The following is a 14831-nucleotide window of genomic DNA, read 5'->3' as shown; positions in this document are numbered from 1 at the left end:
GTATAGTTATGTTACCTTTATGAACTAAATACAAATAAATACATTGGACATAAAAAAAGACAATATAATTTTAATACTAGTCATTAAGCTACCTATATATTAAGCTACATAATAGACTGAAGTCATTAAAGCGGGTCATGTATGTTTGCATGTTTGGAATTGTAACAGCTGAAACCAATAACATATCAGTATTCAGATTAGCCTATTAACCTGTGTGGGACTCATTTAGTGAACTTAAGCCGCACCCACAGCTGTAGTTGTATGATAAAGGGGGAGGGGTTAGGGGAGGGGCTGATAATGTGATGTCACTATATTACTGTTTTTTTTCATTGGCACGTTTGACTGTCAAGGGTTCAGCCTCCAGGAAGAAACCCTAAATACAAAGGGAGGACATCATTGTACATAAAAATGACTCCAGTGTGTCTAATGAAGTACTGTCACCTCATAGACACATGAAAAACTGGAAAAATACAAAAATTGTGGCACTCCATCTTTAATTTAACTTTCAGTGAAAACTAATCGCAAGCCATTTTCTGTATGTTTGCATGACATCATTGTACGACAAAGTAACAAATAGAGCTTAAGTGGTCGGTTAATCAGAATAAATTTAGTTCATTATTTAAAAATAAAGTCTAATGATTAATCAAAGCGGTACTCGGGTTCAGGCTCACTCCAGAGGGCCACAAAAATAGCCTATAGATCATCAAGTTTTGCTATATTTGAATTGAAATACAGATGTTTTTATATATATATATATATATATTTGCATTGGTATCCTGAAAAGTAACCATTTAATATAATTTAAAATGCATAGGTATAGTTATGTTACCTTTATGAACTAAATACAAATAAATACATTGGACATAAAAAAAGACAATATAATTTTAATACTAGTCATTAAGCTACCTATATATTAAGCTACATAATAGACTGAAGTCATTAAAGCGGGTCATGTATGTTTGCATGTTTGGAATTGTAACAGCTGAAACCAATAACATATCAGTATTCAGATTAGCCTATTAACCTGTGTGGGACTCATTTAGTGAATGTGGGGGCCGCATGTGGCTCCCCGGGGCCGCCAGTTGCCCATGCATGGATCAGATAACCAATAAGACGATGGTTCGGAACCATCGTCTTATTGGTTATCTGATCCATTGGTTCCTGTTGTCCCTGTGCAGACAGCCCCCACCTGGAGCAGCCGGAGGTCTTCCTGCTCCTGCAGACGGTGATCAACATCCTGCTGCCGCCGCGCATCATCTCCACCTCGCGCACCAAGAACTTCATGCTGGACGCCTCGCCCGCACACTGCTCCACGCCGGGAGACACGGGCAAGGACATGCGCAGAGAGGGACTGGCCGAGTCCACCAGCCAGGCCGCTTATCTGGGTAAGGACCTCCACAGAGCTGGCTGGCCGAGTCCACCAGCCAGGCTGCTTATCTGGGTAAGGACCTCCACAGAGCTGACTGGCCGAGTCCACCAGCCAGGCTGCTTATCTGGGTAAGGACCTCCACAGAGAGGGGCTAGCCGAGTCCACCAGCCAGGCTGCTTATCTGGGTAAGGACCTCCACAGAGCTGACTGGCCGAGTCCACCAGCCAGGCTGCTTATCTGGGTAAGGACCTCCACAGAGAGGGGCTAGCCGAGTCCACCAGCCAGGCTGCTTATGGGTAAGGACCTCCACAGAGGGGCTAGCCGAGTCCACCAGCCAGGCTGCTTATCTGGGTAAGGACCTCCACAGAGGGGCTAGCCGAGTCCACCAGCCAGGCCACTTATCTGGGTAAGGACCTCCACAGAGAGGGACTGGCCAAGTCCACCAGCCAGGCTGCTTATCTGGGTAAGGACCTCCACAGAGAGGGACTGGCCAAGTCCACCAGCCAGCTACTTATCTGGGTAAGGACCTCCACAGAGAGGGGCTGGCCGAGTCCACTAGCCAGGCCACTTATCTGGGTAAGGACCTCCACAGAGAGGGGCTAGCCGAGTCCACCAGCCAGCTACTTAGTACTTAGTGCTTGCTCCATGCGCACGCTACCCGCCCCTCTATACCAGAAAGCACACTGCAGGCTGGGCCAGGCTAGGTAAGGACCTCCGCAGAGAGTGGCTGGCCGAGTCCACAAGCCAGGCTGCTTATCTGGTTAACAGCGGCAGAGTGAAGTATATAAAATAATGGTTAATGTGGTTCAACGCTAAAGTGACACATATGCATTCCAGGTCATAACACTTGAGTGCCCCTAGGAGGTCTTTCTGACCCATTTTGAGATTTTTAAGTGGATTATCTTTGCCGGTGAAGCTCTGTGATGGTTCCCCTTTCATGACTTTTCCTAAATATTCAATTGAATATTTTTGTTTTCTAAATACGTTTTCTAAATATGAATTTAGATAGACTCATACCATTTTCTTTTATTTTTGTTACTTTTTGGCTAAAATGACCCTCAAGCAGTGACGTTCACACCTTCTGACAGCCTGGAGACGGGCATTGCTCCAGTTAATGGCTCATTTGCATTTCACTAGTCAACTCTGAACCTGCATGGCCTTACCTCTCTAATAAAAATGACCGTGCTTCAGCGTCGAGCGATCAGCTGTTTGAACGAGATCTGTCTCTCCGTCGGCTTGAAACCTGTTACATGGATGTGCTCCTATCCATACACGTGTGGCCTAATGTTTCCCCCTATAAAAAATGACAACGTGAAAAAATAACAAGGGGCCTAACTCTAATGTCGTATTTCGTCCGACTCTGAGCAATTGTGCCTTTTGCTGCTACAAACAACATATATTATATCGGCTCAAAACGAAGTCGGACACTGTAGAGTGTCGCAGTCCCGCCTCCTGTCATGACCCAGGGAATAATTCCCCATGCATTTTCCCCATAGACATTTCAAAAATAATTTATTTGAAGATCTGTAAGCCTCGAACAAAGCCAACTCGGATCGTGACAAATCGTGACAACAAACAGAATATTTTGGGCCGAACAAATAAATTCAAAGAAGAAATACATAAAAAAAACGTGTTGTACCCTGCCCTTTTCTCTCTCTCTCTCTCTCTCTCTCTCTCTCTCTCAGCGTTGAAGGTGGTGTTGGTGTGCTTCGAGCGCTCCCTGGGGAACCAGTGGTACCGTCTCAGTCTGCAGGTCAAGGAGATGGCTCTGAGGAAGGTGGGCGGCATGGCCTTCTGGGACTTCATCGACTTCATAGTGCGGACCCGAATCCCCATCTTTGTCCTGCTCAGGCCCTTCATACAGTGCAAGGTGAGTGCTAGTATCTTCATACAGTGCAAGGTGAGCGCTAGTATCTTCATACAGTGCAAGGTGAGCGCTAGTATCTTCATACAGTGCAAGGTGAGCGCTAGAGTGTCTTTATACAGTGCAAGGTGAGTGCTAGAGTGTCTTTATACAGTGCAAGGTGAGTGCTAGAGTGTCTTTATACAGTGCAAGGTGAGTGCTAGAGTATCTTCATACAGTGCAAGGTGAGCGCTAGAGTGTCTTTATACAGTGCAAGGTGAGTGCTAGAGTGTCTTCATACAGTGCAAGGTGAGTGCTAGAGTATCTTCATACAGTGCAAGGTGAGCGCTACTGTCTTCATACAGTGCAAGGTGACCTCTAGAGTGTCTTCATACAGTGCAAGGTGAGTGCTAGTATCTTCATACAGTGCAAGGTGAGTGCTAGAGTATCTTCATACAGTGCAAGGTGACCTCTAGAGTATCTTCATACAGTGCAAGGTGAGCGCTAGAGTATCTTCATACAGTGCAAGGTGAGTGCTAGTATCTTCATACAGTGCAAGGTGAGTGCTAGAGTATCTTCATACAGTGCAAGGTGAGTGCTAGAGTATCTTCATACAGTGCAAGGTGAGTGCTAGAGTATCTTCATACAGTGCAAGGTGAGTGCTAGAGTATCTTCATACAGTGCAAGGTGAGCGCTACTGTCTTCATACAGTGCAAGGTGACCTCTAGAGTGTCTTCATACAGTGCAAGGTGAGTGCTAGTATCTTCATACAGTGCAAGGTGAGTGCTAGAGTATCTTCATACAGTGCAAGGTGAGCGCTAGAGTATCTTCATACAGTGCAAGGTGACCTCTAGAGTATCTTCATACAGTGCAAGGTGAGCGCTAGAGTATCTTCATACAGTGCAAGGTGAGTGCTAGTATCTTCATACAGTGCAAGGTGAGTGCTAGAGTATCTTCATACAGTGCAAGGTGACCTCTAGAGTATCTTCATACAGTGCAAGGTGAGCGCTAGAGTATCTTCATACAGTGCAAGGTGAGTGTTAGTATCTTCATACAGTGCAAGGTGAGTGCTAGAGTATCTTCATACAGTGCAAGGTGAGCGCTAGAGTATCTTCATACAGTGCAAGGTGAGTGTTAGTATCTTCATACAGTGCAAGGTGAGTGCTAGTATCTTCATACAGTGCAAGGTGAGTGCTAGTATCTTCATACAGTGCAAGGTGAGTGTTAGTATCTTCATACAGTGCAAGGTGAGTGCTAGAGTATCTTCATACAGTGCAAGGTGAGTGCTAGTATCTTCATACAGTGCAATGTAACCTCTAGAGTGTCTTCATACAGTGCAAGGTGAGTGCTAGTATCTTCATACAGTGCAAGGTGAGCGCTACTGTCTTCATACAGTGCAAGGTGACCTCTAGAGTGTCTTCATACAGTGCAAGGTGACCTCTAGAGTGTCTTTATACAGTGCAAGGTGAGTGCTAGAGTATCTTTATACAGTGCAAGGTGAGCGCTACTGTCTTCATACAGTGCAAGGTGACCTCTAGAGTGTCTTCATACAGTGCAAGGTGACCTCTAGAGTGTCTTCATACAGTGCAAGGTGACCTCTAGAGTGTCTTTATACAGTGCAAGGTGAGTGCTAGAGTATCTTCATACAGTGCAAGGTGAGCGCTAGAGTGTCTTTATACAGTGCAAGGTGAGTGCTAGAGTATCTTCATACAGTGCAAGGTGAGCGCTAGAGTATCTTTATACAGTGCAAGGTGAGTGCTAGAGTATCTTCATACAGTGCAAGGTGAGCACTAGTATCTTCATACAGTGCAAGGTGAGTGCTAGTATCTTCATACAGTGCAAGGTGAGTGCTAGTATCTTCATACAGTGCAAGGTGAGCGCTAGAGTGTCTTCATACAGTGCAAGGTGAGTGCTAGAGTGTCTTCATACAGTGCAAGGTGAGCACTAGTATCTTCATACAGTGCAAGGTGAGTGCTAGTATCTTCATACAGTGCAAGGTGAGTGCTAGTATCTTCATACAGTGCAAGGTGAGTGCTAGTATCTTCATACAGTGCAAGGTGAGTGCTAGTATCTTCATACAGTGCAAGGTGAGCGCTAGAGTGTCTTTATACAGTGCAAGGTGAGTGCTAGAGTGTCTTCATACAGTGCAAGGTGACCTCTAGAGTATCTTCATACAGTGCAAGGTGAGCGCTAGAGTGTCTTTATACAGTGCAAGGTGAGCGCTAGAGTGTCTTCATACAGTGCAAGGTGAGTGCTAGAGTATCTTCATACAGTGCAAGGTGAGCGCTAGAGTATCTTCATACAGTGCAAGGTGAGTGCTAGAGTATCTTCATACAGTGCAAGGTGAGTGCTAGAGTATCTTCATACAGTGCAAGGTGAGTGCTAGAGTATCTTCATACAGTGCAAGGTGAGTGCTAGAGTATCTTCATACAGTACAAGGTGAGTGCTAGTATCTTCATACAGTGCAAGGTGAGTGCTAGTATCTTCATACAGTGCAAGGTGAGCGCTAGAGTATCTTCATACAGTGCAAGGTGAGTGCTAGTGTCTTTATACAGTGCAAGGTGAGCGCTAGAGTGTCTTCATACAGTGCAAGGTGAGCGCTAGTATCTTCATACAGTGCAAGGTGAGTGCTAGTGTCTTTATACAGTGCAAGGTGAGCGCTAGAGTATCTTCATACAGTGCAAGGTGAGCGCTAGTATCTTCATACAGTGCAAGGTGAGCGCTAGAGTGTCTTTATACAGTGCAAGGTGAGTGCTAGTATCTTCATACAGTGCAAGGTGAGTGCTAGAGTATCTTTATACAGTGCAAGGTGAGTGCTAGTATCTTCATACAGTGCAAGGTGAGTGCTAGTATCTTCATACAGTGCAAGGTGAGTGCTAGTATCTTCATACAGTGCAAGGTGAGTGCTAGTATCTTCATACAGTGCAAGGTGAGCACTAGTATCTTCATACAGTGCAAGGTGAGCGCTAGAGTATTTTCATACAGTGCAAGGTGAGTGCTAGTATCTTCATACAGTGCAAGGTGAGCACTAGAGTGTCTTTATACAGTGCAAGGTGAGTGCTAGAGTATCTTCATACAGCCCAGTGTCGCAGTGAAAATTGTAAATACTCAGTACCTAAAAATGGTACTTTGTACAGTAGGCCTATACTTAAGTTGTAAGTTTTACTTATTGTAAGTTACTTTAGTTTATACCACTGGTTGTCTCTTTCTAACTCTGTCTCTTTTCTGTGTGTGTGTGTGTGTGTGTGTGTGTGTGTGTGTGTGTGTGTGTGTGTGTGTGTGTGTGTGTGTGTGTGTGTGTGTGTGTGTGTGTGTGTGTGTGTGTGTGTGTGTGTGTGTGTGTGTGTGTGTGTGTGTGTGCGTGCGTGCGTGCGTGCGTGCGTGCGTGCGTGCGTGCGTGCGTGCGTGCGTGCGTGCGTGCGTGCGTGCGTGCGTGCGTGCGTGCGTGCGTGCGTGCGTGCGTGCGTGCGTGCGTGCGTGCGTGCGTGCGTGCGTGCGTGCGTGCGTGCGTGCGTGCGTGCGTGCGTGCGTGCGTGCGTGCGTGCGTGCGTGCGTGCGTGCGTGCGTGCGTGCGTGCGTGCGTGCGTGCGTGCGTGCGTGCGTGCGTGCGTGCGTGCGTGCGTGCGTGCGTGCGTGCGTGCGTGCGTGCGTGCGTTGCAGCTGTTGACCCAGCCGGCTGACTCCCAGGAGGAGATCACGGCTCGTCACCACATCGCTGACCAGCTGGAGCGGCGCTTCATCCCGCGGCCGCTCTGCAAGAGCTCTCTGTTCGCCGAGTTCAACAACGAGCTGAAGATCCTCAAGGAGGCCGTGCACAGCGGCTCAGGTACACAGACAGGTTCAGACGGGTTCAGACAGGTTTAGACGGGTTCAGACAGGTTCAGACAGGTTCAGACAGGTTCAGACGGGTTCAGACGGGTTCAGACGGGTTCAGACGGGTTCAGACCGGTTCAGACGGGTTCAGACAGGTTCAGACAGGTTCAGACGGGTTCAGACAGGTTCAGACAGGTATACAGACGGGTTCAGACAGGTTCAGACCGGTTCAGACGGGTTCAGCAGCGTCTTCTCAACGTTTTAAAACCCATTTAGACCTGAGGACATATATACAGGTATATTCCAAATTTGCGCCACATTTTCACGATTTTCCCAAAATAGCAGATCTACAAGCTTGTAGCGCGGCACCGCGCTATTTTACTGTCCAATGACATGAAATGGCACAAGGGACGGACTCCACAAAAAGACCACCCCCAAAAATATGCGCGCCCACACAAGTGCCCTTTTCTGGAGTTTGAGCCCCTGCCCCCTCAGTGCTCTCTGCACGGCCCTGCTCCGGTCCAACAGCGTATCAAGGTATTGACTAGTAATATTGTAATAATTATAATACTAATATTGTATTGATCTCGCCCTCTTGTCCAACAGCATATCAAGGCAAGACGTCCATCAGCACGGTTGGCACGTCCACGTCGGCGTACCGCCTCAGCCTGGCCACCATGTCGCGCTCCAACACGGGCACGGGCACCGTGTGGGAGCAGGAGAGCTGCCAGCCGTCACGCCAGCCGTCCCAGGACACGCTGAGCCGCACCGACGAGGAGGACCAGGAGGAGAGTAAGAGGACGTTGAAATGTACAATATTTACAATGTATAGGCATTCATCAGACCCATTTAAACCCATTCGGGACGGGAACCCCTTTTGGGGTGTTTCAAAGCATTCATTTTAAACCTTAGCCATTTTTTTTGAAAAATATTTGAATACATATTCTTTCAGAGCGAACATTTTTAACTCAAATCTTTGCTTCTGGGGGGAGGGGGGAGGTGGGGGGGTGGGGGGGGGTCCCTGAAACGACATAGATGGGGGTCGGTGGCTAATTACATAATTTTTGGGGACCCTTGACATGAAAATGTTTGAGAACCACTGACATAGACCAGGGGTTCCCAAACTTTTTTGGACCAGGTACCCCTTTTGGGGTAGACATTTTTCCAGGTACCCCCTCATCTGAAGCGGCCGCAGAAACCTTTCAAGTGTATCTTCATACTGGTTGACTGATGTTGTAGTTTTAGTAATCATGTCAGCTATATTGGCCCAAAGCAAACATGGGAGAAACACAATGAACAACACAAAAAATACGTTTATTGCACAACTTGGCAGAAATGACCACGTAGATAAACATAATTTTAATGTTAAAAAAAAGTGTATTATTTTTTTTTATTTTTTTCCTGGGAATTATTTCGGGTACTCCCTGGTTATGCGTCGCGTACAACTGACATAAACAATATGATGATTTGGGATCAAGTCATTTTTTACAAGTTGCCTTTTCAAAGGCAACTTGGGACACAAAGTATGACCGGTATGTCTCCTTCCAATAAGCCAATTGTGACAGATAATGAACTGGTGTTTGCTAATGATTTAAACAGCTTCTTCTCTCGCTTTGAGTCTGTAAACGATGGTTCAGATAAATGTGTAGACCTACTTGATGTGTTGGTGCCCTCTAGTGGGGATAGAATTAGTGAGGAGGAAACCAGGCGCATCTTTCGTTTAAAGGTGTAGTGAAATGAAAAATAAGTTTTTCACACTTTTAGACCATATCCGTGGTCATCATATGGGCATACCTAACAATGGATGCCAAAAAAACGAGAAAATTCTCATTTTTGTGTGTTTTTATATCAAACGTCCATAAAAATATATTTTGTATTACTTCCTGAAAACAAAAACGTGCTGCGTGATGACGTGTCGAGGCCAACATCGATAAAAGCCAATAAAAATGAAGCTCACCCGTTTAATTCCCCATATCTCCGCATCCGTCCAGCACAGGCTGCACAGCTGCTACTGATTACAGACATCTTCCGTTTTTATTCCCATTCAAGATAACATCCAGGGAGTGTATTACTCGGTTTCAACTTAATCATCACGCTAAAAAATGTATCTGAAAACATTATAGGGTAGAAATAAGCCAACATAAGAGTAAACTGGTAAAGCTGGACGACTATCTGATTTGTAAACAAACATCCACACGCTGTCCTGCGTAGCATAGCAGCAGCATAGCTACGGCCCCTAGCTACCGTCCCATCCCCTGAAGGGATGCGACGCTCTGATTGGTTCAGAAACTTCATAGCGGTGTTTCAACTTGAAACTTCACAATAAATGTCCACCATTTCCGTTTCACTACACCTTTAAATGCGAAAAAAAATCCCCTGGTCCTGACTTAATAAGCCGACCTTATTCTGAAGGATTTTGCCACAGAATTGGCCCCTGTCTGGCAGCCTATTTTTCAACATATTGTTGATAATCCACAGGCTTGGTTGACTGCCCACATAAAACCACTGACAAAAAAGGTAAATCCTAAAGAACACAATGATTACAGACCACATCTGCACTCACATCTGTTATCATGAAAGCTCTGGAAAACAACATCATCTCAACAATGCCATATTTAATTCACAGGATCCATTTCAGATTTTTCTTCTGCATTCAACACAATACAGCCGGACTTGCTCCTCACTAAAATGGTTCAGCTACACATTCATTATTTTGTTATTCAGTTTTATTACACGTTCCTCACTGACAGAAATCAGCATGTAAAGGTAAATAAGACACTCTCCTCTCCCATCAGGACTAGAGTTGGTGCACCCCAAGGATGCATTAGCTCACCTGTACTGTTTACTCTTTACACGGCAGACTGTAACACCAAACCAGTTTCTTCTGAAATACTCAGATGATTCTACTCTAATATCTCTGATGACTGACAGTGATGACCCGAAACAGTACCAGTGTAGCGTTGTGACAAAAATAATCTGATTATAAACACTAAGAAAACGGAGGAAATTATCTTTGGTCCTGCTCCCGGTGATAAGACACCACCGGTGGCAATCCATGGTTCAGCTATTGAACAAGTTCCATCTTACAAATATCTGGGGGTGATGATAGACGCCACCTTATCATGGTCCTCTCATATTGACTATATTTGTAAGAGGATGTACTCCTTACGCCGACCTAGATCGTTGGGTGCTAGCAGTCACATCTTGTCTCTTTTCTATACGTCTGTTGTTCAAACTGTGATGTTGTACTGTAGCACGGCCTGGTTTAACAGCCTATCAATGGTATATAAGAACAAACTGTATAGCCAAATTAAGATCTGCGCTAAATGTTGGTAGGCCAGTTGAGGTCGTGTTACGTTCCTTTAACCCATTCAGGCCTGACGTCGAAATTAAAAAAAAAAGTTTTCTAAATCATGACAATTTTCGGAAAGATTTGAGGCACATTTTAACGATTTTTCAAAAATAGCTAAATTATAACATAATGTTTAAAACACCAAAAGGGGTTCCCGCCCAAAATGGGTTAATGGTTAATGTGGTTAAACGCTAACGTGACATGGATGCGTTCCAGGTCTCAATGGGTTAAAGAGGCCCAGACCAAGTCCATGCTTAGACTGGCGCAGAGTATCTCTTTTCTGTGGTGTGTGTGTGTCCTGTATCTTGAACGGTGACATCATGGACGCAAAACAAAATTTCAGTGCAAGCTGACAATAAAGTTGTATCGTATCGTATCGTATCGTATCGTATCGTTGCTAGCGTTATGCCACCTTTACTGCTTTAGCTAAATGTCATTGTTGGTTGTCGTGTAAAGTCAGTATCTCTCTCTCTCTCACTCCCTCTCCCTCTCCCTCTCCCCCTCTCTCTCTCTCTCTCTCTCTCCCTCTCCCCCTCTCTCTCTCTCTCTCTCTCTCTCTCTCTCTATCTATCTCTCTCACTCTCTCTATCTATCTCTCTCTCTCTCTCCAGATGACTCCATCAGTATTCCCAGTGTGGTCAGTGAACACGAGGCCTTCCTGCCCAGAGTGATGTCATCAGTGATGTCATCAGTGATGTCACAGCGCCGCTTCTCCAGTCACGCCACGGGCACGGCGCCCTCGCAAGCCGACGCCCCCCGCCCCATGCTGCCCAGTCACAGGTATACACGCACGCTCTTGGAAGATACAGTACAAGTTAAGATGTGCACATATAAGAACAAAATACATACAAGAACAACATTTAACACAGTATGCGGCACATGGTTGCACACGCACGCACGCACGCACGCACGCACACATGTACACATGCACAAGTATACAATTGTTAACGCTATAGACTGCTGTTTCCCTCTTATATCACGTGTCCACTGGGGAGGTGTCAATTATCACGAATAGGCTGTCCTATGACCTGACCATACGTCAAATTCATAGAAATATAGCCATCAAGAATCTTACACGTAAGCTATAAGAGCCTAACATCCGTCTAACAGTGGAATATCTATAATATATTGAAACTATGCGTGTGGATATGCGTCTCCTGTAACTGTATTGGTTTGTAATCTTTTACCATGGCAGCCACAGAGCAGCATTGTGCCGCCGGTAACTTTTTAGGGTTTTTTTAGGGTTATGTCTTCAGAATACCAGAAGGCCACAAAATGTCCAGCCCGTTCGTTTGTTTTTTATATATATAAACCCCTCACTTCTTCGCCCGTCTTCCTGCAGTGAGCCCAATGTGCTAGATGAATCCCAGGCTCTGCTGACGGAGGGTAATCTCTCTAGGTAACAACGCTCTCTGTTGTGTGTCGTCCCGTCCCGCTGGTTGTCATTCTGAACCGTCTGTCCGTCTGCCACCGTCCGTCCGGACCTCGGGGGGAGGGAGGGAGGAAGGGGGGGGGGGGGGGGGGGGGGGGGGGGGTGACGGCCCCTCCTCCTTCTCGCTGGCTGTCTTCGTTCCGTGTGACCATGTGACCATGTGACCATGTGACCATGTGACCACTCATCCACATCCGATCAAGAAGGCCTCGATCGGGGTCTCCACACTTCCTCCACACTCTCTCTCTCTCTCTCTCTCTCTCTCTCTCTCTGTCTCTCTCTCTCTCTCTCAGTCTCTCTCTCTCTCTCTCTCTCTCTCTCTCTCTCTCTCTCTCTCTCTGAGCGTGGGCACATATACACGCAAAGAAGCGGCAAGATGCCACCTAGAGCAGGCATCTCTTCATCCCATCAACTACATGCTGCCCATTCTAACCCCCCCTTCTTCCTACAGATCATCAGCAATGTCAGCTTCTCTCTCTCTCTCTGTCTCTCTCTCTCTGTCTCTCTCTCTGTCTCTCTCTCTCTCTCTGTCTCTCTCTCTCTGTCTCTCTCTCAGTCTCTCTCTCTCTCTCTCTCTCTCTCTGTCTCTCTCTGTCTCTCTCTGTCTCTGTCTCTGTCTCTCTCTCCGTCTCTCTCTCTCTCTCTCTCTCTCTCTCTCTCTCTCTCTCATCGGTATACCATGGTGTGTCTCATAAAGTGTGTAATAATCGGGCTTCTCGCTGGTCTCAAATTGGTCTGTCCTGGATACCAATCTGTCGGGGCGTTGGGGGACCCTGGGGTGGCAACACCTCGTTGCATGACAAACCAGAGGCTACACTTATGACCCTTTGCTGTCGATTAAATCCCAACACCAATGGTGTCGAGACGCAACAAAACGCTTTTAACGTTGGGTCCAGCGGTGTGACATCGCCTGTTGCACGTCGGGGTCGACCCAAGTGATTCAGTTGGTTCAGTTCAGTGGTTATACATGCGTCTACATCAGTGTTGTTTTTGGCAGCAAAATCTTTGATTTTAGTTTTAGTCATATTCTGTTGAATAGTTTTCATTTAGTTTTAGTCCCATTTTAGTCACCTGGAATGTTTTAGTGTTAGTCTAGTTTTAGTCGACTAAATATAATAAGATTTTAGTCGACTAAATCTACAGTTGATTTAGTCGACTAAAATGTGTTTTGGCGGGCCTTGATGCCGTCGTAATGAAAATAGCCGATCTACAAGCTCGGCTATTTTCAGCATGCAACCAATTATTGTAAAATGACTTATACTGGATCTCTTGTCCACTAGTCCCTTCCTGGTAAATAAATGGTAAATGGTAAATGGTGCATTTATATAGCGCCTTTATCCAAGGCGCTTTACATAGATTGTGCATTACATTCACCCATTCACACACACATTCATACACCGATGGCGGCGGAAACCATGCAAGGCACCAATCAGCACATCGGGAGCAATTAGGGGTTCAGTGTCTGTGTCTTCAGCCACTATACCCCTGAGCCACCGTCGTACCTAACATTTTAGTGTAGTTTTTATTTGTTGACGAAATTGTCAGTATATGTAGTCATAGTTTTAGTCATCATAGCTTAGTTTCTATTTAGTTTCCATTTAGTTTTCGTCAGTGAAAAAAAGTAGTCGACGAACATTTAGTTAGTTTTAGTCGACGAAAACAACACTGGTTCAGGCCATTAAATTGAACCAATTGAATCACTGTCCCATTCTGGACAGGGAACCCCTTTTGGTGTTTTTTAAGCATTATTTTAAACTTTAGCTGTGGAAAGAAATCAGATCTACAAGCTCATAGCGCGACACTCGGTGCCGCGCTACGAGCTTGTAGAGCTGCTATTTTTTGAAAAATCTTGAAAATGTGGCGTAAATCTTTGAATATATATTCTTTCAGAGCAAACGTTTTTAACTCAAATCTTTGCTTCTGGGGGGGGGGGGGGGGGGGTCCCTGTAACAACATATTTTCAGATGGGGGTCAGCAGGCCAAATACAGATAATTCTGGGGGTCATCATTGACATGAAAAAGGTTGAGCACAACTGACATAGAAACATAGGTTTTCCAGAAAACTGTCATGATTTAGAACATTTAGACATTTGTAGAATCTGGTGTCAGGTCTAATTGGGTCAACAGGACATATCGCACCGCTGGGACGAACGCTGAAACCGCCTCGTCCCGTCTCGACCCGTCGGTGTGGTTTGGGCTTTAGTCAAATCCACTGTCCTTTGGTGTGGTTTGGGCTTTAGTCAAATCCACTGTCCAATTGAACATACTGTATATGAGCAACAAAATTGGATTCGAATGGTGTATGTTTTTCTTCGTATTGGTACGACTCAAATAAAATAAGTCACACATTTTGCAACGCTCTCTTGCCCTGGGTTTGCTGCTCCTCCCCCACAACCCCCTGTTGTTGTTGTTGTTATTGTTGTTGTTGCTGTTTATGTGGTAGTTGTTGTTGTTGTTTGTTTGTTTTGGGTGTTATGAGTCGTAGCAGAGCTCTTCTCCTGCGCTGTGATTCGGCGTTAATTGTCCTGTAACATATTTGTCTTGTGTAAGGCCTCACTCACACGTAAGACACATGCAAGACACAATTGTGTCCTGTGTCTTCTGTTTGTTATGGCCGGCTCAATGCATTTCCAATGGGAGTCACATGGTTGGAAGACACAACCTTGTTGCATGGCTGTCTTCTGCCCTCCCCCCATGCAACAATGGTGTGTCTTCAAATCATGTGACTCCCATTGGAAATGCATTGAGGCGGCCATGACACACAGAACACACAGGAGTGTGTCTTACGTGTGAGTGAGGAAGGACGCGGGCACATTACTGTATACGCGCCAAGAAGATGCCTAGTCCAGGCGTCTCTTCCTGGTTTTCAAACAGCTGGTGGATGGAAATGACGCTCTGGACGAGGCGTTTTCTGACGCGAAGATGTGCCTGCGCCCTGAGCGCTGCGTCGTATAGTTATAGTAGAATACTGCAGTGTGAGCAGACGGTGACCGTTTGATGTGTTCACTGCTGTTTGTCTCTG

The 14831-nt window shown here is 45.8% G+C and overlaps 1 protein-coding gene across 1 annotated transcript in view; it reads left to right on the top strand.

The window, feature by feature from the left end:
• The window catches only part of unc80 (unc-80 homolog (C. elegans)), a gene marked incomplete at both ends in the record, with an annotated part of 168732 nt that overhangs the window by 147769 nt on the left and 6132 nt on the right, over positions 1–14831 (top strand). Inside the window, 6 exon segments of the mRNA XM_079519777.1 lie at positions 1179–1385; positions 3055–3239; positions 6873–7038; positions 7632–7817; positions 10989–11157; positions 11720–11776. Coding sequence (XP_079375903.1) covers positions 1179–1385; positions 3055–3239; positions 6873–7038; positions 7632–7817; positions 10989–11157; positions 11720–11776 — 970 coding nt within the window.

This window comes from Electrona antarctica (assembly GCF_951216825.1).
Source record: "Electrona antarctica genome assembly, chromosome: 14".
Lineage (NCBI taxonomy): Eukaryota > Metazoa > Chordata > Actinopteri > Myctophiformes > Myctophidae > Electrona > Electrona antarctica.
Note: the sequence above shows the minus strand (reverse complement) of the source record. Positions and strands in the feature narration are given on the sequence as shown.